A 26,806-nucleotide genomic window follows, 5' to 3' on the forward strand; every position below is an offset into this window, starting at 1 on the left:
CTTCTTATTGTTTTTTAAATCGTTTACATATATTTTAATATATGCAGTTCAAACAAGGTTTTCCTCTTTAAAATATTAGTGCAGGTTAAAAACTGCACCTGAGCTTGCATGCTAATTACATAAATTCTTAGAGCGATACATAATAATTTTATACCGCGTAAAGTGGTGTCAAATGGTTAGATAAGGTCTTGTATAACTTTCCTTCTAGTACTCTCTGCTAACAATAGACAGTGGGGTTGTTAGTGTTATTACTATCGCAATTTTAGTCACGGTGATGACGTTTGAATTAACGCATGCGCGTTCGCGCACTTTGCATTTTGCGCGGTTTTTTTGACATCTAGGCAAAGTGAAAACTCTTTTTTGAACAATTACCGTTTGTTAAGGGTAACGTGAAATTAAAGAATACTGATTTGTATATTACATTTTCTCCAAATATCCTCAAAGTTTTTATTATTGAAAATGCAATAAGCTAATTAATTAATTAATTAATGTTAAATAATTATAGTTTCCGTGAAATGCTATGAATGAAGCATTGGTGCATGACGTTTGTCACATACTTAGACGATTATTTAATCCTTGACCAATCGAGTAGTCCTGACGACTAACCTAATCGACACGGCGATTTAGTAATAGTTACTATGTCCATTACATTACGACACTAAGCCTTCGCACCCGTGTTAGACATGGTCAGTTATAATTAAACGAGCAACAAATATCGTCGTATTAGAAAAAGTTATCACGAAGATTGTGTCGAATCTGTGCAAGTAAAAAAAAAAAATTAATACTCGAATAGAATTCGAAGTTTGAAAACAAGGCGCTCGTTTAAAATTTGTACGAAGTTGGTGTTCACTTTTATATTGAACAATGGAGATTGTAAAAATTTTTTACGTGTGGACTGTGTTAACATTTTTAATATTGCAAAGTGTGCTGGTTGGCACAGAACAGAGTGCGTTCGAATTACCTGTGCAATTAGTCGGTTTCCCGTTTATCATTATGGCTGTGAGAGTGACGAATTTTATCAAGAAATTGTCGTACGCCCTTAGTCCAGGTAATGTTGTGATTTTGTTTTTCATTCAATATAACTTTATGGACCTAAGTCTACTGAATAAAATGTCTACTGAGTAAAATTCAAATTTTAAAAGAAATTAAATAGCAGTTTAAAAGGCGACAATGTGCGAAAAGCCTCGCCGTAAGGGTACAATTCTATATACTATATTTAAATTAAATAACAATAAACTGTATTAAATAGTTACTCATATATGTTGTAATGAGCAATGCCTTTTGCTGTCGTCTAAAAAGCTGATGCGATTACACGAACTTAATGACGCAGAGCGCGACTCATTGCGTGAGTTTAACTCACGCTTGACTGGTTCAGTACTATTTATTTATACTTAGTATAAATAAAAACTTATAGTATACTCCTATAGGAGTTCCTTCGAATTTAAATTTGAATACACGCATATTACACAATACATTACCAAATACATTCTTTAAACTAAGGAATTATGAAATAAAACCATATTTAAATATTAAAACCAAAAGTACGTTTCCTTCATAAGATCTAGGACACACCGGTTAGCCTTGTTCGTTATTATCATAAATTATAAACATTTATTTTATTTTGTTTGGATAGTTTTTAAAAATTACTCTTTATAAATGTGCTTGTGAAACTTTTACAAGCATTAGAAGTTGTACTTAAAAGTATATTCATGCAAATACACCAACTTGTAGAACTAAACATAACTTTAGAACAAAACCGTTTTAACTTTGCGTTCACGGTTTAATAAGTTTTTAAAAGTGGCAACAACCTATCTAATTACAGATAAATACGAATATTAAAACAATAAATAACATGCATATAGATCTAAAGATGATAGCATAGAATTGAGACAACAAAATATCTGGAAGATTCGGTATGAAAGTATAAGTGAACACAATAACCTACTTGCAAGAATGACATAACTTTCCGATTGACCAACGAGACGGGGAAGCCGTTACGTTTCGTGTCACTCACACCGCGCTTTACCATCGTTACCAGTTCTAGCTGTACCGCTTTAAGCACGTGTAGACTGCTTTATTTGATTGGAAGAAACAAAAAAGAAATGAGATAACGCGCGCGAATTTTAAAAATAGAACGCGGTTTTTTATATTTGTAGCAAAAATATTTGCAAAGAATCTACAAAATTTAAAAATGCAGTTTGGTGTGGTATATTGTTCCTTTTTAATTTTGTTTATTTGTTTTTGTAATGTTTCATCCGAAGAAGCCCCATTTGAATTACCAGTACAGCTCGTTGGATTTCCATTTATAGTGGGTAGTGTTAGATTGACGAATTTCTTGAAGAAATTGAGTTATTCATTGAGTCCTGGTATGTATGCCTTGTCATAAACTGAAATTAATACATTGATATTTACTATAAATTATTGGTAGGTTTTTTTTTATAATAACTAGGTACTTGTTAATTTGGTCAAAACATTTCATCTAGGCCTAAGATAGGGTCATTAACTACAGATTTAGGGATATTAACTACAGATTTGGAAACTTCAATTTCAATAAAAGAAGAACCAGTATTACAGACATTATTTTTTTTATAATTTCAATATACTTTTCTTATAAGTGCATTTAAGTATCAGGTAGATTTTCTATATTTCAGCGAAATTGCAATATATGTTTTATAATGTTATTATCATAAAATATACATAATGAATCTCGTAAAAAATATATTGCCCCTTTAGGGACGGAAACGAACGTCATTATGAGTAATAAATAATGTCGAGTCAGCAGATATTACTTAATATATCAAAAAGTTCGTGATATTTTAGTAAGTTACCAACTTACCTTCGTACTTTTTTGTACTTTTTTACGTAAAATTAATATTACAAATGCGAAATACTTTATTACTTTGATAGAACCTTAGATACTGTGGTAATTCCTCGAGCTACACAACCACGAGGTCATAGATTCCATATTCAGTAAGGTTAAGATATGTATGTATATGCTAGTCTAGTGAAAAACATAGTTTTACATCTCCTTGCTCGTAAGTATAATCAATCTGGTAGTACAGACGTGACGCATAGCAGTCCCTTATTCAAAAGGGAGATAGTAAGAAACAGGCATCGTTTATAACACTGAGCACTATATAAAATGAACAAAACTTGTGTGGCTAATGTACAACGTCAAAGTACACGGGAGAGGGCTATTCGAACCAATATTTTTCTTAACATTGGTACATTATTTAGATAAATTATTGAAGTTACAAGAATTTTTTCAGAAATTCTACATTGTGTTTAAGAAAAAACAGGGGAAAAAACAAACCACAAAACATTATTTTCGCCATTCAATTAAACTATAAACAATATTCTGTATTTGTACGATAGGGATAATCGTGCCGCTGCATGTTTTATTTATTTAAACAGACCCAAATATACGATGCAGCTAGACTATTAAATATGTATTTCCGTATATCGATGACATTTTGTTTTGACTCTTTATTGTTGGTTTATTACGCCGTCTCGTACATGGAATTAAAATTTAAAATGTGTCATTTGTTCATAATTGGTTTTACGTGTCGAAAATTTGATGAATTATTTGTAGTATTATGTTGCATAAATATAATAAAAGAAAGATATTTATTGCCAAACGATTTTAGAAAAATCCTATATGATACCCATTTATTTGAAATGTGTTCAGCTCTCCACTTAAAGGAGTCGTATGAATGTACCTAGCTTTTAAATTTTATCTAATATTGACTGTATTAATATATCTATATCAAAGGACAACATGTAATTGCATTTTATATTTTCTAATAAATTTTTCGCATAGAAACGCAAAGGTAATTTGGAAGCGATGCATCATCCGAAATTTTAAAACAAAAGCTTTGACAGTGTTGGATAGACGGAAATGGATAGCTTATCGATTTAAGTAAATGTATGCGATATTAGGATAGATAGGGGCTTGGGAACAATGTGTTTATAATGTAGTTAGAACCTGAAAATCATATTAAGTTTACATAATCACAAATTTAAGCAAAACTGTGATATTGAGAAATTTTTAAAGAATAGATAAGTATTACTTTTCGCCGAACCGCGCCAATGCCTAGCTTATCAATAACTTTTTTTATAACCAAATTTTCATATACATAACATTTGAATGGTATAAAAACCGAACATTAAATAAGAAAAAAAAAATTCCCCTCCATTTTCCCTATTATAATTTACGCGTGTAACTTTTATTAGTTATTCATTGTTGGGTTGTAAAACATTGATTAATTTCGGCCGTCCCATTCTAATAACTGTACAAATCCCGAATAAGATAAACTATATATTGACATATTACATTTAAACCATCACATAGATTTAATTAATAATTTTATTTTCAGCCACATACCGCTCCAGAAAGCGTCGCGAGCTGACATTCGCAAGCGATCCAGAAACATTTGACGTTCAGGAAGTGGAAAAATACATAGTCGGTGAATTCGGCACACGGGCCTGTGTGTTCGAGCGTGTGTGTGCACACTACGCTAAGAGGGCTAGGGCACAGCCTAAACCGCAAATGGACTGGCCTGATGTATTTAGGTATGCCTTTTTCAATAATTTGCATTTGTGCTTACGATATGTTTAAAGTTTTTAAATGTAAATCTACAAACAGTATGGAGGTCTAAATGTTTGAATGCCAGTACAAACGAGTGAGTGTTTCGTTTTTATATAAACAATATATATGTAATTTCTGTTACATGAACAACTTATAATAAAATTTAATACGAATAAATACCGGTTATTTGCTGTAACGCATATTCTTACGAAGCAAAATATATAAACAAAATCTTTAAATATCTTTGATCAAACGAGACATCAAGTAAAAAAAAAACATTTTTAAAACAGAAATTTTACAACAATGTTCAAGCAGGGATATTTTGTTAGAATCAATAAATCCTCAGAAGAATCCGAATTGTATTACCTGTATCTAAAATTTCCTTCCCGGAGCAAGCACATACATTATACATAATAGAGAACGAGTCATTGATTCTTCGTTGACTGGTTGTTACTTCCTTATAAGTCGAGTTATTCCTATCACTTTTCATTATAAATGAAATCTTAGTAGGCTACTATGCCCGTTAACTGGTATACATTGTAAATTAGAGTTTACTCGCGTTGTAATATCTCAGTCAATAAGCCTATACGAAACAATTTAGCCAGCTTACAGTTTGCAGTGAAGTTTAGATTTTATAACTTTGTCTATATTGGGCCACTTTACTGTCTAACGTTTCAGGCAGTGTGCCAAGCTAAATGGATTTAGGATGAATTGGGCTGCAAGTAACGGATGACCATATTTGTTTTAGTTATATGTATAGCGTTTTGAAAGAAAAGTTTACTTTAAAGTATATTGTGTAAAATAATTTAAACAACAAATCTGGAAGTAAAATATGTCTCTTTCATAAAGATGTATTTAATTGTTTATATTTATTTAATATATTAAATAATATTTGTTGACGTTATAAGTGATTAATAGAAAAAAAATATATATTTATTAACCACTCTAAAACAAAGTTGTCCTAATCACTTCGTTTCCTCTTTCATTTTCAAAGCACTACCTCTCGGAGTTATTTTGCTTTTACGTGGACGTAAAAATGTCTTACACAATGAATTACCACGACCTTTTACACAATTACCTACCAACAAATACAACTTGAAAATATCTTTAACAGCCATTTCTAAATAACATTATGTAAAATTAATTCATAAAATTTAGAAAATACGTTTGTAAGCATCGCATAGCTAAATCTGTGGCCCTTAAATATTTATAAATGATAATTCAAAAGTTCACCGAAAACAATGCTCGTCCTTGACACGACAGGCCAGGCGAAGGCATGGGTTTCTACGGTTACAAAACATTCAAGGCCACGCGAAAAGCAGGCCAGTGATTGTAAGAATGCAGCGGCGATTCCGCTAAGTGGGCCGTTGATGTAACTCGTACGCAACCGGACTGTCGAGTCTCAGTATGAGAGTGGAGCGTCACGTAGTTTTTGTTATATAGTATCCTATTGCTTATCAAAGGACGTCAAAGCTGCCAAAATGCCTTTGTTTGATTAAATTTAAAAATATCTTTTGTTTGTTAGAATTTTCGTGAGATGTCGTGTTATATTTCGAATCCTCCTCCTAAGGATTATATTCTAAATACGTATCTTATTTAGTTTTCATTAGTCTATAATACAATATTCTGACCTGATGTGATGGGCAGAATTTTTAAAAAGCATGGTTATATACCTAATGTTATGTTTAATAATTGCAATATTTTTTATAATTTTCTTCGTATGTCAATTGAACAAAATATAAAATTTACTACCGATATAGGTACTCATGACTGCTCTCAGTTGATAGAGATAATAAAATATTATATAAAATATAAATAAAATATTATGCAACAACTGCGGCAACTTTCTCTCATCTAATCTAACTTTGATAAACATCACAATAAACAAAGGCTATTCTGGTAAAACAAAACATAATCCCTACTAGTATTATTAATGCAAAAGTATCATTAATTAGTTTGTCTGTTTATCTCTTCTTCACGCCTAAATTACTCAACAAATTGTTTAAAATATTTGATACTGTAGAGACCATCATTATATTTTATACTCGAGGATTAAAATTCAGTTTTATATATGTTTAAATTGATTTCTCCAATTCAAAAGGCTATATAGTATAGGCTATATTTTTTAACACAATATGTAATTTAATATCTCGTGTGTGAAGGTTAAGTGTGGAAAGCAAATGTATTCATGACTTGCTACAATTTCTCAATCGCTGCTGCAATCGAATTTCATTATCAGAATATACGAAATGATAGAAATAAAGTTTATATTTTTATTACTGCAGTCTGCACACATAACTTATTTTAAAATTAAAATGATACCGAAGGTCATGATATTTTTTCGTTCCGAATTTCGAGAGTTATCTTTAGAAGATACAAAAATAAAAAATAAGGGCTGTATATTTAACATAAAAAGTTTTAAAATCGTATATAAGTATTCATTAGTATGCTTTTTATTTAATTATAAACTACAATTTGAAGAAAACTCACTAAGACTTCTCAACGGACGATCTAATCGAATACAATCCTTTTAGGCTATTGTTAACAATCGTATGAAAAAGCTTGAATTTGTATATTCTTCCAATAAACAGTACTTTTGTATGTATGTATAAGAGTACACTTTCTTTGTCTCCAGCCAAAGTTAAACTAAAACCTTAAAAGAAACAGTACCGTATACTACTGGTAAATTAATTAGTTTATAACATATGTTAGTAATAAATGCGTATTAGTTAATAATATATGCATTTGTTTTCTTCCAGCCAATACAAACGTTCACCAGATCAAGCGAAGGAGTTGTATCTTCTTAGCGTATTTCTTGGTGACATAGTGGGCTCTCCACAGCTGTGTCACCAGCTGGGCAAACGCAGGGGCTGCGACGATTCCTTGTTGAGATAATACAAAACTTTTAAATGTCTTTTTTCATATTTTAATAGCATTCAATGTGTACAACGTTTTTAATTATAAGAGAAATGTAATGATTAGAAGAACTATGACCTGAACCACAACCTGTTACCAATAATGTAAGACCTATTAAATAAAGATTTATTATAATTATTAATACTATCTTGGGGATTTCACTTTAGGGATCGTAGGTAACCGAGTGGTAAGGCCACGTCCCGTTATGATAAGACATAGATTTGAATCCCGCCCCATAAGTGTTTTTTTTTAATTTTCTATTTACCTTTACAAACATATTACGAACACTTTAAACTGTTTTATTTTGTACGTTTGAGTGTTTATTAGTGATTTCATAAAGGATTTTTTTAAGGGTGTGTGATTAATAAGGTGGTAGTTTAAAAAGAAAATATTATTCATAAATCTTCAAAAAGTTTACATGTATAAAAGTTTTGTATGGGACATGAAATAAGTAGCCTATTCAAAGCCGATCAAGTACAATTTAACCTATTTCTTTACTATACTATCCAAATTAAAATATTAACTGTCGAATGAAAAAACTTATTGTAAATATGTTAATATGAAATTAATTTTTAAAACATCGCTGCGTTAAAACTGTTATATTTTTAATAGTTTTGATGATCGTATCTTTCCTAGCCGGTGAGGTTTTATTCCGAAAATATTAAAATGGCTCGTACTGACGGATCTCGCGTCTATTTAACCCTTAGGTATGGTATGGTATGGTTTTTAATTATAATAGAGAGGCTAAGAAATTTTTAACTATTAAAACTATGTAGGTGAAAAGAAATAAATAAATAGGTTGTTTGTGGATTTTGTGTTTTGTATTTGGTGCTTTTAAAATTATTTGGTTATGTATATTGTACGTTATTGTAGAAGTATGTATATATAAGTAGAAAAGTAGTTTTTATGTATTTAGAATTAGGCAATAAAAAGTTACCACGTCAATAAATGTGATGTATGATTAAGTTAAACGGTTGTAAATAAGCACAATTGTTATATATCATTAATCAAGATAAATTTAAAATGTATACGACCAGTTTCACAACTTGCTCTTCTTTATATTTTTTCGGTGTATTTTTTAATACATTATTTGTGTTTTTAACTGTTATTCTTAGAAGTTGTGAAACCGGCAGTTGATATGTTTACCTTAAGATAGTAAAGAAATTGTTAACTTGTAAATTATTTTTATTGTTTACTAAATAATTATTTTATAAATTTCAGAGATACCCAATTAGATAGAAAATGTGTTCACTTAATATATATAGAGAAATTAATCTTTGTTGTTTTATAATCATTACATAAAATAATAATATTATAACTGTAAAATAAAAACATTGTTTATTATTAATATATTTGACACATAACGTAGCATAATATACACGTTTTTATATAAGTTTTTATATTAATCGCGCGCATCATAAGTTACCTACTTTGCGATATGATATTTGTTATTATAAGCTGTTTAGTTATTTTATAATAACCGATACAGGAATTATTATTAGATAAGTGTACTGTAAAATCTCGTGAATTCTTCCTCTTAGTTGCCAGTTTATGCAGTAATATTGGATCTTATTTTGTTATTATGGCTGCGGGATTTATAAAATTCAACCCTTGGTGAAATGTTTACTAATAAACTGGATTATTTTCAATTGTGTTTTTTTAACTGAATCGTTAGAAAAAATAAGTAAAAAAATTGTGTAACATAAAAAAGAGGCATAAACTAGAGATTTTTTGAAACGAAAAGCTACGAATAATTAGTGGTACAGTAGAAAATCTTCTTATTTCAATTTGCACCTTTTAAATCGATTTCTCAGGCTTTCATAGCATTTCATAAGCTTTTGGCTTTTAAAAAAATTACAAAGTGAAAACTATGTAAGCATTAAATTTTATATTCTTTTGATGAAAACAAAATTAAAAACATAAGTATCTACTGATAATATTACAGTATCGTAATTTAGGACATCGATACTTATAATAAAAGAGTTATGAGCGATAATCACAACAAAAAGGTTTCTTTCAAAAAGCAATTTTATGACGTCATTCAAATCCTAATGGCTTCATTATACGACATTATCAGCTAGGATATTGAGGCCGTTTATTAACAACTAGCGCAGCGTCCGCCCCGGCTCCGTCCGTGGTACATATATAGCCTATTGCCTTCCTCAATAAATGGGCTATCTTAAATTGAAATAATTTTTCAATTCAGACCAGTAGTTCCTGACATTAGTGCGTTCAAACAAACAAACTCTTCAACTTCATAATATTAGTGTAGATATAATAAGTATCCCTACTACTATAACAAATGCAAAATTAACTGTCTGTCTGTCTCTTCTTCAAGGCTAAACTATTGAACTGATTTGGATATTTGGTACAAAGACAAATAAGGGACAAATAATATATTCATCTCGTAAATCTTAATCCCCATCTTAATATATAAAACGTAAAGATGATCGACTGACTGATCTATCATCGCACAGCCTAAAATACTGCACTGATCAGGCTGAAATTTGGCATGCAGATAGCCGCTATCATGTGAACATTTGCTAAGGACGGATTTTGATAAATTTGCGCACAAATGGATAAATAGGGGATGAACGTTGTTTTACGATATTTAATTTGACCACGAGGGCAAAACTTCGGGCAGCAGCTAGTGTAAAATTATAATAATGAACATTTCATGGATTACCATCTTCTATTTGTTCATGAATTTACACTTTTATTCTAATAAAAACATGCATACACAAATTATAAATAGCGCCCTCTATTATGCGTTTTTGGAGGCTACGTAGAGTTTTACTTTCGTGTGGTAGTACATTCACCTGTAACGTCGTTGTAACTTTATTTTGCTTTTCACATTTCACTCTAGTTCCTAAGAATATGAAGTAAAGGCTAGATGGCGTTAAAATTAAACGAGTCCAACATAATATGCAAGAAATAAAATCAGTATAGATAATCTCTAATCTAGAATAATAATTGAAAAGAACAGCAGAAGTACATTTAAAAAGAAGGTATTACTGAGAAGTATTTGATAAATTTATTGAATCATAGAAGATTTTTTGCAAGGCGATTCAATTTCACTAGACATAGAGAATTAAATTATACAATTGATAATTAAGTTTTCCTAACCTTCATAACAACATGCTGAAATTCTTAAAAATGGGTCGCACAATATTCGTGTCCATCCTACAGTTGAGTTTTGTTATTGACATAAATAATATAAAAATAATTACAATTGTGAAATCATTCATGTAACATAAATGGTATAATACATAACGCAAATTTTTATCCTACCCATAGCATTATAATTTATATCTATTTCATTTAACTCAATATATCAGTACATAGTCCATGAAACAAAGTCGCTTTCCGAAGTATTATGGAGTTTTTTGTAATAGATATTGTAATTCAAGAGGAAGGTTCATATATGTAACACCATAGATAAAAAGTGGAGTGGGGGAGAAGGGGATTTACTCCGAATTTAACGCGTGGGATAGACACATGACTTTTAATAACAGTAACAAAGATTTTAATTTATTTCATCTTTTATACGGGAACAGTTAGGAAGGACCCTAAATATAATTGTTGGCTATTTGCATCCACTACACGGACTGGCTACGTACCCAGTTTTTACAAATAGTGTACCCTATTTTCTTGAAGGTCCCAAACTAATTACTGTTTGGAATGTCTGTCACATGAAAGAGCTCCTTTTGTCCGTATTGCGCATAAAACTGATAGTACCTAAGACCCAACTATGAACACAAATAATGAAAACTATGTCTCCATAAAAGAATGAATTTTTTAACTATTAGTGTATCAATGAATACATTAATTAAAATAAGAAAACATCACTGTCATTTATACTACAAAAGTTCGATTTAAATTGGTTCCTTTCCTTTCAAAAGTATTGAAATAGTCTAGAGTCACATTAGAATTTCGGTGATAAAATTCCACAACGCCAGCAGGTGCAATGTTTAAGTGTCCACATAATCTACAAAGCAATCACAGCCACATAATATCCGGTAATGCCATGCCACACTAACTGAATTCTCTTGCAAATGGAAGGAAGTCACTCGCGGTGCCTGATGGCGGTAATTGGCAGTTTTACCACGTTTAAACCACCGCTGTACAAACTTCCTCAATTAATATAATAATATAATAGTTGCATTCCTTTCTTTACTATCTTTTTAAACAAATTATTTAAAATAAAAATGAATATGTTTGCGGCGCCTAATGGTGTTTGCCTTTGGAATTAAAAATCGCATTCGTTTCGGGCCTTTATGGAATTATTTTCCGTATTTACTAATATTTAAAATTCCTGATGATTTTCCTAGTCATAACCAACGTCTTCCGAGTTTTGATACATCCATCTATCTATATAGAGTCACACCATCAAAGAGAACATCACATACTTAAATATGCAAGAGCACAGAATTATTCAAGTTACACAATTAAAATTTTGACTGAAAATGAATACGTCTATTTTCAATTAAAATAGGATCTAAAATATTCCATACTTACTTACTCGATATCGGTCGTTATTAACTTCCTATTAAAAAAAATAATTAAAATAATTAATAAAAAGTTCGGAGTAATAATGAGCTGAGAAAATTTACTTTTTATAGTTTAAAATGAAAATGAGTTCTAACAGAGAAATTATCGGTTTGATCATAAAATCGTTTGTATAATCGTTATGTAAGGGCTTGTGTTTTGCAACCTTGTAAAGGAAATGTTTTTGCAATCGATACATAATGTTTGTATAAGTCCGTTTGATGACCATCAATCAATTTCTCATTAGATACCCAGATAATGATATAAGTGTAACGTACTCGAATGTACTTGTATTATTTGGACGCCCACTCGCTAAATAAAGCAGAATTAATAGGAACGTGAGAATTTCATTCACTCTTTGAAGGTTTAACCAGCTTATACAGACATAGACCTAGTTACTACTCTATATATATGTGGCAAATGATATACAATGGATTTTTTTAGTAATAGCTTATTATTTTCAGTAGTTAATGACATATATTTGAATGAATAAAAACTGAATAGGTATTAGAAATGTAATGACATGTAATGACTTGCATGAAAAAGTGTAATGCCAAACTGATACAAAACAGTTTTTGCTAGATATGGTTTGATATTTGTTTAATACAGACAGTTCCCGTAGGTGCAGAAATTATAATATTCCTACTATTACAATAGGGACGTGGGTTCAGTAACCTAATGGAAAATAATGAGTGTTGATCTTTTTGTTAGGTTTTTAATATATGTACGTTTATACATGAGTTTGTATCTAGCTAGTAAGTTTTTACTAAGAAAATTAATAAATCACCACCCTTATCATTTTCAATGTCGGCGAAGGAGTTTTTCCTGTGGACCATAGGATATACTAGGACTATGGACATTTGGAACTTTTGAACTTTTAATTTAGGGATTCATCAAAAGAGCGTGTTAAAAGTCGGCAACGCTCGTGTTTCTGGATACAAATTATGATGCCGATTATTACAATAAATTACGATATACCATGTTCACTTTGCAGTTTCGAACTAAATTGTTATGAGGTAAGGTTTACTACCTTATATCTTAAGAAATAAAAATATGCTTCTAGATCCAAGATTATCAACATGTAGTGCCCTGAATATATTATCCCTCATTTAACTCATTCTCTTTGATATGTGTGGAAGAAATTACATAGCCTTTCTCTTGATACTATCTTAACACTTTCCTGCAGTATTAATTGAGGAAGGGATGTTCGAAAGAAATTGAGGAAAAGGGAACGAAGTAACGGGGGTATAACGTACGTGTGTTATAGAGGGTTCTGTACTCGGCAATTTGCAGTAATAGTAATTGGTGACATTTTATCAACGCATAGGACATCGAATTATATATATTATTATTTGTATTTGTAAATGGAGCTTGAATTAATTGTTACATGCAATACTGTACTATGTTGTTATTTATTTGTGGTGTTGGCAGAATATCAGCGTCACGGTCCCATTGACTTTGACATTAATGCTGAGCCAAGACCCTTTTTAAGAACACAGTGCACATTTGTCTCCGTCCTGCTTTTTCCTCTGTGTGTTAATTTTTCTTTGTTTAATTGTTTTATTTTGTAATTGTCGAGTATTTAATGTTCTCTTTTAATAAACCTTAAACGTAATCTATCATTCTATCTATATTTACATAAGAATGAAACCAATTATTCGTATGTGTAAATGCTTTGCGTAATATAAACTATTTTTTAAACAGAATACGCAAAGGCAAGACAAACTTATAGATCTTTGAAATGATTCTTATATTCAGGTCTAATATGCATCTAAATAGACTATTATCGTTTCAACTTTAACCTTATGCAGTTTCTTAATATATTAGCGATTTTGGATAGCTTTGACATTAAGATAATAATAAGGCACAGAAAAAATGCTTTTAATGCAATAACAATAACTAGGTCAATTTATATCCTATCCTATCTCTTATACGAGAATATTGAAAGCATATTAAACACATGTCGAAATTCAAACAGCTGCACAAATTTCCACGAATTTTTACTACTAAAAATAAGCAAAAGTTTCAATACGTGTTAACACGCTAAATCTACTGTATAAAAATAAGTCCGGTTTTCCTTCCTGACGCTATAACTCCAGAACCCACGAACCGATTTCCACAGTTTTGCATTCGTTGGAAAGGTCTCGGGCTCCGTGAGGTTTATAGCCAAGAAAATTCAGGAAAAGTTTCAACAGAAAAGCGTTAAAATCATTTTTCACATACAGCCATCTGGTGGCGAAACGGAGTTCGCCGGGTTTGCTAGTATTAAATATAGCGAGAGAAATTCTGTTTTAATTAAAACAAAAGTATGACAAGAGGGATGTTCGTAACATGTTTCCGATTTTTTTTTTATTATTTATGTAGCGAGCAACAGATATCAGATATTATGTAGAGGTAGGGCCTTTGCAAATGCGCACTCCGGTTTTAAGGAAAAAATTATCAGGGCAATAAAGGCTGGGAAGGGCACGAAAAGGATACGGGCCTCTGCATCGCCTACTCACTGAACGAAACACAAGCATTCGCATGCTAGTTTTCACGCCGATCTTCTGTGGGGGTGTGGTACCAGGGTGTAAGCTGACCCAATTCGTCCGAGGCGTACTCCATTCCCACATTACTAGACTTTTAATTAAATAAATAATGATCAGATAAATAGACCTCTACGATTTGTATATTATCTCGCACGTTATAATACGCGTAGTCTCATATATCAAAGTAATGGCCTATTATTGCGTGGTATTGCAATCCCCATATGTGTGTCTCCATCATTCTCTAATGATACCAACCTCTAACTAGGTTCGATTGTGCTTATGTTATATTCGTACTACAATTGTCTAGAACATTCGTTCTTTATTTTCAACGTGGAGCTTTACGAAATGTTATTTGGACAATTTCTGGAATGTGACCCGTATTCAAATGAAGTTACAACATAATTTGAGACTTAAGTAGACGTGAACAATTCTTTAGACTTTAACGCAAATACGTAACGAGATAGAAACTGTTATTTATTTAACTATTTATAGGATATAGTACAATCGGCGGCCTTATCACTATGCAGTGAATTATATTATATTGAAAAATAAATTAACAGAGTTCAAACATTGTTTATGAAACCGAAAACTAATACACAAATTTTACATACGGGTTTTTATTCGTACTGCTATTATTCTCATTTGCACTGTAGCATGTAAATGACAAATAAAACATAAACACCTTTCCTATTTCAAGGTTGAGCGAATCCAACCAATGAAGCGGGTAAAGATAACTAGATTTATACAATGATGATATAGGTTATATTGTATCAGGATTAACTTCGACCTTCACGATACAATTATTGTCTGGAATTAGGTGTTCTTATCTTACTATTAATACGAAATGAGACCTGTGCTTTCTAATAACCAATAATTCCTAATAATTATCGTCTTTGTGCGAAATTGCTGAAATGTAAGACTAATTAATTTTATTTGCTGATAGGTTATTTTGTTGTTAGTCTCAGGTATATTAGGAAAAATATGGGAAAAATAAAAATTTATCTACATTAAATGTATAACATTGCATTCACTGGTTCGTTGTTTATAATAAGCATTAGACTGGCAATTGGAATTAGTGTAGCTTATTTTCAACCTACTTCGACAAAAGGAGGACGTTTGACTGCATTTTCTTTTCGCGAAGTTACCTCAGAACTTTCTATGAGGCAAATCGATTTTGACGATTCTCGTTTTTTAAAGCTGATGTCTGCCGCTTGGTCGATTTTTAATTTAGGTCTAGTTCTGACAATTTGAAGACGATTTAGTTTTTTGCAAAAATCATTATTTTGTAACAAAGATTATGGATTTTACTTATATAATAGTATTTATACATCGGCATTCAAATGAAATGCATTAAATTAATATTGAACATAAAAAGACACATGACGGTTGACATACAATAAGAATACTGTTATATTGTATCTGTGGTTAATCATAAACTAGCTGCTTGCCCCAGCTCTGCCTAGGTAGATTTTGTTATTTATAGGCTAGTAACTAAACTAGTAATAAATAGTTGTGAAATTAAATAGAATGCATAAATCAAAGTTACTAAGCATAAACCTCCATTTCTATATTATACTTATTAATTAATTGTACGGCTACCTTCATATCTAACGCAATTATTCTTATTTATAATGACGATCATTAATCTCTCCTCTCAAACTCCCAGACATCGCTTTCAGCGGCAGCGTTACGCTAACAAATATATGATTATTACCCTGCGATAATAAGGTCAATCGTGTTATAGAAACAAGAAATAAAATATGCTGCATTGTCTGTATATTGTGCAAGGTAAGCAATGTGATTATGCTGTTGAGTCAACAAACCATTCCCGGTCTTCCTAGGACAGCCCCACTACGTAGAAAGTGAATGCGCCTGAGGTGGTCATCTCATTGCAAGACAAGCGCATACAAACACACGCGGCTTGGCGGTAACGCGCGACGTACGCCGCCGCAAAAACATTCGAATTTTGAATCAACCTAATCCCTTTCTATTTTTTTTATCCTGTGCCAGTGTTGCCATCACAAAATGGAACTCAAGATTTTACTGATTCTAGGTAAGTTTATTGACGTATTTTTGCCTGAGTACTAAAATTGTATAATACTCTTATTTTAAGGATAACTTATTTATTTTATAGATTATTGATTCTAATTGATTGAATGAAATTCTTCTAACTAGCTAATGGGTTGATTATATAATAAAACCGTATCTGGAAGCAACGAAAATGTTAATTTATTATGAAGAAGAAAGGAAAACTCGACTATTATTATAGCAAAATTACTTTCCTTTTTTAATTCATTTAATTAGGAAGATAACATCAATCAAATAGATGAGCGCGTGCTCAATCATTGGAAAATACGCGGGAAAGTTGAGAGCTATCTTAATTCCAAACCATGAATATAGCCATAATCTCACCGCACTTAATTTCAAAATATTGAAATAATCTATCCTATAAATTATTCAATTGGTTAACTACTTATTTGCATAAATCAAATTTGTCAATGTGTATAAATAGTTTTCTTTATAAGCAACTTTGTATGCAGTACTTAATAATATGAATAAATTAAAAACTGATTGCGTAGTGATATAAAATTTAATGTTATATTTCATTCGAATTTCCCCGATCTATAAGCCCGATATCAGCTCTTAGTTTAATTATTTCATAACCACTAGGTAACATTCCTAATCTCATTATTATTCATAATAGCTTCAGATTACATACACAGTAAAATTTTATTAAAAATTTACATTAATATTTAAAACATTGAGAAACTGTTATAATAATGAGATTCGACTAATACTTCTTTTAAAGTGTAGGTATATATTATATACAAATTTCGGTAACGACAGCTAAACAATAGAACAACATAAAAATATATTTTCCTATAAACATACGCAAATAATTGGTTTTCCATTAAAACATTTCTGCAATTTAGTCTATACGAGCCGTTGTTATAACGTATCCATTTTTCTTTTTATCAGGGGGGTAGTCATAAAACAATAGTAATTTCAGTGTAGACAAAATGACAGAGTACCATACCACAGAATAATAAGTACAAATAACCATACTACGTTACAGACTATTTAAGCTACCATAAATTCGCCCCGGAATCCGAAATTCAAACTTCATTGTAGTTACACTAAAACCTGAAAATGACTGACGACACAATAAAATCTCAATTAGATGAAACATTTTCCCAGCTATTCACGGATATATTTACGTGTAACAGTGAAAACGAGTAGACTGTTAATTAATTATGCAGTTTTTGCGTGATACACGTGCGCGGACGAAAGTTTAACATTTTCAGCGGGAGCGTGTCGGGATATCGTTGTAATGACGTAAGACACATTCTCAATTGTTTGATTTCATTAAGCCTAATAGTATATTAAAATATAAATTAATGAGAGCATCTTCTAATTATAACTTATGTTTTAAATGAACATTAGAGTTTTATAAACGTTTAATATTATTAATTTAATTTATAAAATAGCTATTGGAGACTAATAAGACTTTGTTGTTGTTTTAGTAACTATGTAATTTGGAGGTTTAAAGTTTAACAAACGAAATGTAAGTTAATCTTACTTAGTTCTGGAAAAAATTAGGATAGATATAAAATTTTACAGGCTTAGGTATTATAATTTTTATTTAAAGTAAGGGCATCCTTCGAATATTATAAATGCGAAAGTTTGTGAGGATGGATGTATGTGTATGTGTATGTATGTTTGTTACCCTTCCACGAAAAAACTACTCTACGGATTTGGATAAAACTTACAGTAATAAAGGTTATTCATCAGAATAGCACATAGGCGACAATTTATAATGACTTTATGTAATTTTGGTCATCATGTAACGATACGTGTCAATTAAGTCGGAAAAAATCTTCTATTTGAGACCTATCTTGGTGTGCGCTGCCTAAACCAATGGAGTTACATAAAGATGATGAACGGCAGGATTGTTGTCTTTAGTAGATCTAAATAAAAGTCCGCAACGTCATATATCTACCTTTTATGTACCAGTACGATGATAATTATGTACCATAAATTCATGGGCGTGCAGCTAGTATTATTATATAAAATAGATGATTGTTAATAATTTATATATATAAATTCTCTTTTATGCATTCATTTTAATCATAATGACACAATGATTGCGATTAAACTTCTCAAGGAGGTATACTCTGAGTAGGTTTTATGACATAAAGAAATTTATTTCTTAAAATGGCATTTTTGTCTATTGTCTGCTCAAACAATAGCTTAATTAAATTATGCTTGAATAACCCTATCGTTTAAATTCTTTTGCATTTATGAAATAACAAAGTCTTTTTTTTTTATGTCACAGTCGGCAATGGAGCTGGTGGGACGCCTGATAGTAAGCGCTACCACCGCCCATGAACATTTGTAGAGGCGAAAAGTTTACAGATCGAGGCGATTACAGATCTTACGCCCCTACAAATGGATTGCTGACTTTAAATTGGGAAGAGATTAAGAAAGGATTGGCGAGAGGAATAAAGGAAAGGACTGGGAAGGGGAAGGAAAAGGATATGGGCCTCCGGCTCCCCCACTCACCGAACGAAATACAGCAGAATGCTATTTCACGTCGGTCTTCTGTGGGGGTGTGGTACTTCCCCGGTGCGAGCTGGCCCAATTCGTGCCGAAGCGTGCTCGACTACCACATACAGCAAGTTATAAGGGTTTCATGAGTTTTCTTTAATAATATTGACGTAAATATTTGTATTACTTCCACCATAGAGAAACAACTAAGTTTAAGACGAGACGTGACGTGACGTGACCTACGTGTTATAAGCGTGAATAAAATTCGTTTGTTATTCTATCTCGAATAAACTGCTGAACTAATATTGATGTTTTAGAGAGTTGCCTAAAAACTGTGTATCAGTTCAGCGTACAATTTTTTATTATTTTCTTAATCACTCTTGAGTTAAACATGGTTAAAGTGTTCTACGTATAACAATATTTATATTTCATTACAATGTATACGTATGTATTTCCTATCTTAATAAATTTTATAAATAAATTGCAATAATATATAACATAGAAAATTAACACTCAAAAATAGAAAAGGTGTAATTTGGACAAAAAAAAATCCTCTAAATCGCTATTTCACTATTTACATTGAAATAGAAAAATGGGCACTTTAATTTAATCGCAACGTTTGATCGTAATATATAAAAAATAATTGAAGGTTTCACACACAATCATATTTCCGCAAGACAATACAAGCTAGCTAACAGATAATATAACAATTATAAGATACCGATCATTTCCCAACACCGGTCTTGTTCATTGTGAAATAACATGGGTTCCTGGTAGGTACATTGCGAAATGTTTTCTAATAAATTTATCACAATTTTGTAAAATTACAATTTCACTGATAAAGATTTTTTTTAACAGACTTCCAGAAACAAAAGGAGGTTCTATGTTCGTCTGTGTGTACCTATCTTTGAAAATTATTTGTGTGAATTATTCTTGATTTTTATTTATTATACAGATAGACATGTTTTTGATACGATAAATACATCTTTTTTTAATCGTTGATGAGAAATCTCATGCAGCAGAGTGAGCACGTAATCAAAATATAGTTAAATGTATCGTCACAGAATACTAACTAGTAACTAGCGTGTATCGTATATAATATTTCGGGCACAGTGACATAATAGAGAATACCTCTAGAAAATTGGAACGTCTTTCGCTCTTGGTAATTTGAGAAAAAACCTTGGTGCCATCGTTATATTCATTTCACGCCTGTTCGAACGTACATGTTGAAAATATATTAAAAGAGTTTTTATTAGAGTTACGTCTACAGCGATCGAATATGGAATTTGAGAGACGATACAACTGGTGCTTCGATATTTTTTTGTATGATTCAATATGGCGCAAATAATATGAAATAGTTGATATTTTTAGAGACATTATGGTAACTACTGCTTGCTGCTAGAGTCGATTGTGACCATTCTGTGACACATCGGCGATTAATTTATGATTTATGGCATTTCTGGATAGATCTATAAGAATCCTATTAATAAATATTTCTTGACATTAGCTAACATTGCAATTTGCAATTTGTTATATAAGATTACTTCATAAAGCTACATTCCTTGTGCCTATGAATGATGGATTATGAAATGATAAAAATAGTTAATATAAAAATACTTAAAATACGTTTACATGTATTATATATAACTAATACTACATAATAGCACGATTCTAATTCATAGATTCCAAACTCATCAATGCATGTTGGTGAAGTGGGATATAAACATTAATGTTTATTTATAGGTTAAAGGTGAAGGAGGATGAATAACTGGGATTTGAGTTCAATTGCCATACACACTGAGTCATTGAGTATGGAAAATGTACCTTTCAAATTGTAAGGACACGGAGCTCACGGCAAATTTAGCGATCAATTTTTATTACTCGATATATGTTGAGGTTATATTCTAAATACGTATATTTAGATGCATTTAGGACTTTATAAAAATTCGGACGGAAATAGCATGTAATGTAGGTTACATTTCAAGCTACAAATAATTGCAATTAAATAGAAAAGGCATGTCTAGTGCAGTCTTATTCTATCTTATTTTACTTAGTCGTTTGTTTTTGTATTTTTAGATTTAGATGTTAGATGAACTTGTATAATTGTTAACATCATAAAAGTATATAATAGCTTTGTCTTGCGTTCCACCCCGACTTCGCCCGTCGTACATAGCCTAAAGCATTCAGAGATCACGTAAATATTAACGGCGAATGAATTTTTGTAATCGATCTAGTTCCAAGATTGGCTCATTCAAGTAAACAAACAATATCTTCAGCTTTATTATAAGTATCGTAATTTATTGATTACGCATATACTCGTATATTAATATGATATTATTACGTTACGTAAACAATAGGTAGCTATATTACCAAATAAGAAACTATTCATAATAACAATTTATTCCGTCTCTCCCTGGAACATTTAAGACATGACAAAGAAGGTGGGTCTTGTCTCAACATATAATAAAAGTAATCTGTGCTCTTAACATTTACAAATACCAAGCATCATATTCTATCTTTATTTTTGCACGTGACTTCGCACGTGTTAACTTCGGAATGAAACCTCTTTCAACCTCTCTATTTTTATGTTATTATAAATAAAAACCTTCCTCTTGAATCACTTTATCTATCAACAAAATCATCAAAATCTGTTGCGTTAATAAAGACGCAAGCATGCAGACACACAGACGGCGGCAAGTCATAACTTCAGAAACGTCATCCTAACAACTGCTCGTGACGGGGCAATGACATACATCGATACAGGAAAAGGCATATCTATAAAACCTGGAGATTAAAGGAAGCAATCGGCTGTAGGAGTAAATCCTGCGGAGGATATTACGAATAAAACAAGTTCCATCGGTCTATAAGGCCCGGGATAGTAATTTGTAAACATGTGTACCTACGTACAGCCGACGGCTTCCTGCAGTTAACCATCCGTGTGCTTATTCGAAGAGACAATTTATTGAAGTACATATTCATTAGGTCTACGTGTAATTTACTAGTTGAAAAACAGTGAATAAAGAAGTGGAATGTAATGGAAATTGATAGTTTTAGGTTTCGTTGCGACTAATATTTTCAAAGCTTAAGCTAAGGATATTATGTGTAATTTTCTGTATATTACATCTTTGTTCATAATTCAAATGTTATATATTATTATACATAAAAGTTTGTTGTATTGATAATCACTGCGTAATAAGTTTGTTTGTCTGTGCCTTCTCTTATGAACAGACGAAGCAAAGGTTAAAGGTAAAGGTTATGCCATTTTTCAAGTCTCAAAATATATTTGTATCGAATGTCATCTAAATCGGCTCAGTAATTTAAGCGTGAAGAAGAGGCGGACAGGCTCTGCTGCTCTTACTCTATGACTTCTGCGACTATATTAAAATACGACTATTATGCTTATACATTTATAATACTTGTATTATAGTACATAGAATGGGATAAATCAGTATAGCTTTATAATGCATTTGGCTTCGCACGCGTTAAATTTGCTAGATGTTATACATGAAAATCTTCCTTTCGAAACACTCTATCTATTCAAAAAACTCCATCAAAATCCGTTGCGTAGTTTTATACATTTAAGCATACATAGGGACATAGGGACAGAGAAAGCGACTTCGTTTTGTACTATGTAGTGATGACTAATGCCAACCTCCTGTTTAGCCGAAAGCTTCTGTTAAAATTGGCTGCAAGCAGTTTAATTGTGAATTCATATTAATTACCATCTCTGTGCAAACATTTCATACATATCCCATTATTTTTTCATAAATTTCAGACTAGATAATACAGTTAATAGAAGAACCGATATAGAATTAATATTTTATTTGTCAAATGAGCGCCAAAATGAGACAATTACTCTGTATTGTCAAGCGTAAATCCCAATTCGCAAACAGACGCTTTTGATAATTGAATTAACAGTGCATTGCATTTGACGGCCGACCTGCTTTAATATCGAAGTTAATATTCAATTTTCATTATTTGCGACATTCATTTTACTGGCCCAACACAGAATTATTTGTAATACAAGTTTTTACCCTTTTTATTCAGATTTTGATATTGAATAAAATAGAACAGTTCAAACAATTGACTCTTACTGTAAATCCTATAATTACATATATAAATATAAGTATTCACTAAGTATTAACTATATTTTAAACACCTCCAAGTAACTGAATAACGTTTACCGTGTCAGCTATTAAGCTAGTATGTTATAATATAAATGCAAACACTGATTACCTTAAAAAATACTACATTATCATATCAATAGCTAGAGTCTATCGTTATGAAGTTTTCAAAGGCACCATAGAGTATTATGTTATCTGTGGCAACGTGTATACTTAAACTACCGCTGATTACTAAGGTTACTTCTACCCAGAACATTCGCCTAGAAATTTAGTTTTTTTTTAATATTTACAAATCTTTTATCTAATCATATATAGATTTAATATTTTTTGCAAAATCATACATATTTTTGCAAGAAAAACAAACTCAAACTCAAATATTTATTTATTAAATTAGACAGAGTAAACAGAGTTATATCATAAATATACACTTTACCACTTATCACTGAAACTTGATTATAATTAAATTTCAACAAAGGGAATTCTCGTTGATTGGAATTGGATTAATTTGTACTTATTTTTTAAAAGTTCTAAATCCGCTGTAAGCTGGAGTTTTTTGAGGAATACGGCTATTCAATTATTGCGGATTCTAACAATAATGTGTGAAGAGATTTGTTGAAGTCTACGAAATAACTTTTAAAACATTACAAGAGAATGGTTGCTAAATAGAATGAAACCATACTATAAGCTATACAGAACAGATTAAATTCTAGAAACTTACCCTTGCTCCGCTCGGGATAAAGTATACAATATAGATTTCAGGAATAACAATTATTGGAATCGTTCGTTCGTCGTAATTTATTCATTAATATATAGTTAGAGAGCACTGGCTCAGTGGTTAGGACCAAGGACTTCAATTGTATAGTTGTGGTTTCGAGACCATATCCGTCAGCCAGCACATATCCGTGGTGGATGATAGCCTGAACCCAGGACTGTGTCCCTGCAGTGAGAACATATAATATGTGCTGATAATCATGATAATAAATACATTATCTTAGTGTCCCTAGAAATTGTTCTAAATTCAAAACCATCTAAATTTAATGTAGCAACTATTGAATGAATGTCAATAGAGGCGAAATAATTAATATACTAGGTGGTCTGACCCAAAATGAAAATTACTGTTATTAACGTCAAACAAATTTCACAGGTCGTCCCATTTATTGATAGTGGCAGTATAAAGTGATTTCCAAAGGTTAATTATTAGTTAAATTACAACCACTTTGCAAAATTTACGACATCCATCTTTTAGTTTAAAGACTAGCTATTACCTACTTGGGATACAATACTTTAGTTACAGTTTGAAAACGATTTTATTTTCATTACAATAAGTATTTAATGTTGCAGAAATTCAAACTTTTATTAGGGACTTAATTTTTGAGCACAATTTTGTCTAAGTAATTTGAATTACACTAAAGAAGAGGTTTATGTATTTTTTATAATATTGAGATTAATTTAGCCTCTTTCTCATAATATTTATTTTATGTAGGAATCGTATCCTCCTATGTGGAAACAATTTTAATAATTCTTTGACGTATCCAATTTCAAACTGGTAGCCGAGTACGCTTCGGCACGAATTAGGCCAGCTCGCACTATTACACACACATAGAAGACTGATGTATAATAGTATAATGCGAATCTATTGATATAGCAGCGTATTGGTTTCACGTTTCCTTTTCCTCACCTTTCAAAGTCCTTATTTCTTATTTGCAATCCTTTCCTTATTCTTATCCCTTTAAAGCGGGCAACGCCAAACACAAAGCACCTTTAAAACACCAGCTCTGATACTGAATTGTATTGAATTCTGTATGTTTTTTATAAACTAGCTTTCCATACGCGGTAGTTCAGCTCGGGTAGACTTAGAATAAAAAAATAAAGTAGATACAGCCTATGTGAATAGTATATCTTTCTACTGGTGAATTGATTTTCACAATCTGTGTTATATTATTGATATTATTTTTACAACTGTTTGATTGAAAATAGATTGTAATTAAATACGATATACGAATCTTTTCTCAATATTTGAAATATTTCTCTCAAGCAGGGACTAAATTAACTGTTTCACATAAAAGTCTGTTTTATTAGATGGATGAACGCGTAAAATATTCGACCCTCTCGTAAGAAAACTTAATGCTACTGAAAGCTTTTGGGAAATAATCTGTATTTACATTGGGATCAAGATATATATTAAACTTATTATGTCAGATTTATAACAATTAACTTTATTGACGTTTATAATATATATTAACGGAAAATTACAGTATATATATTATGTTTTCATTCTAATTTAATAAAAGTACTAGTTTGATATAAGTAGTAAGAAAGCAGAATTCAATTTTTACAGTTTAATTAGATAGATAAAATGTCTTATAACATCATAATCTTTCTTAATATAAACAAAATTAACGATTTATTATGTTACCTACCGAGTTACATACTTCCCTAAATGTAATAATAACAATAATTTCACCTCATTAACGATTATAAATTTATATAATTTTACTTGGTTACAGTAACTGTCAGATTTATTATGTAATCGTAATAACTAAGACCAACTATATTTTATCTATGCTTTGGTACTGGTTTTCTGTCACATTGCCAATAGTATTTTGCAAAATCCTGTGAGTCATTTCCTACGAAATCGGGTTGAAGATATTAATCAATTAGTTACAAATTGTAAATAGGTAGGGAAATATTAAGAAAAATTGTAAATAAATAAGAAATATTTATGTACCTATACCATGATTGTCTTTGTTTATTTGTTTATTTTTTACTATATTATCGCGGCTATCTTTTTATTTTTCTAACAAACACGTAAAAATATAATGCCCCCGTGGGTGTGCATCGGGGGTTAAAACAACAATAATACATATGAATACTCTCTATAATCACATAACACATGTTTTCTCAGTGAGTATGGATGAAAGTTTGTGCATTAGGTATGCTTAAATCTCTCCCCACCGTAACTCTATACTTTTCCTTAAAGTCTTAGAGTGAACAAATAGCATTTTATTTTCTTTTGGGTGTGCATGGGAATAAACCATTTTATTAATAGTCTATCACAATAACTTTCTTAAATTATGTATTCAAACATATTTTAACTTGATTTTCTATTTAATGTTGAACGACAGTTCTTGTTTGTTTCAATGCTATTTCATAATATGTTTCTGTTATTTTACATTGCTAATGAGTTACTTGCAATATTATATTATTCGCTTATATTATTATTATTGTCGAAAAATAAACGATATTCGTTCGTTTTTTAATGATTTTATGTCAATATATGTGTGTAGATATAATAGTTACGTAACTCAGGGGCTTATGGGATTGCGATTGATATTTCCTGAACTCGTGGGAGTCGATAATCAAAGGAAGATACGTAGAAACAATATTTAAACAAACAATAACCGCACTAGATTGTTTGGTAGAGCTGAAAACGCAATTTGTGCCTACTATGTGTCAATTCAATAGTTGGATTGGCGTGCAATTGAATTGTAGATGAAGTGACGTCATTGTTATGGATGTTGAGGTTATGAGAATTTACCGTTACATGTATCCTG

General features: G+C 31.0%; 2 protein-coding genes across 4 annotated transcripts in view; both read left to right on the plus strand.

The window, feature by feature from the left end:
* The first annotated feature begins 234 nt into the window (after positions 1-234).
* LOC119828947 lies at positions 235-9,153 on the plus strand. Of its 2 annotated transcripts, none has more exons than XM_038351276.1 (3): positions 235-1,048; positions 4,377-4,572; positions 7,348-9,153. In XM_038351276.1, exons 1-3 carry the CDS (start codon positions 865-867, stop codon positions 7,481-7,483), a joined length of 516 nt encoding a protein of 171 aa, XP_038207204.1. In that variant the 5' UTR covers positions 235-864; the 3' UTR covers positions 7,484-9,153. The 2 variants fall into 2 exon arrangements, with proteins under 2 accessions (XP_038207204.1, XP_038207205.1); XM_038351277.1 differs by lacking the exon at positions 235-1,048 and adding an exon at positions 1,982-2,366.
* A 7,311-nt stretch (positions 9,154-16,464) lies between these two features.
* Positions 16,465-26,806, plus strand: part of LOC119828901 (mediator of RNA polymerase II transcription subunit 15-like) — a 35,590-nt gene continuing 25,248 nt past the window's right edge. For both annotated transcript variants that reach the window (XM_038351208.1, XM_038351210.1), the window contains exon 1: positions 16,465-16,633. In XM_038351208.1, the coding sequence (XP_038207136.1) occupies positions 16,606-16,633 (28 nt within the window). In that variant the 5' untranslated portion in view covers positions 16,465-16,605. The remainder of the gene's footprint in view (positions 16,634-26,806) is intronic.

This window comes from Zerene cesonia, chromosome 9, assembly GCF_012273895.1.
Source record: "Zerene cesonia ecotype Mississippi chromosome 9, Zerene_cesonia_1.1, whole genome shotgun sequence".
Lineage (NCBI taxonomy): Eukaryota > Metazoa > Arthropoda > Insecta > Lepidoptera > Pieridae > Zerene > Zerene cesonia.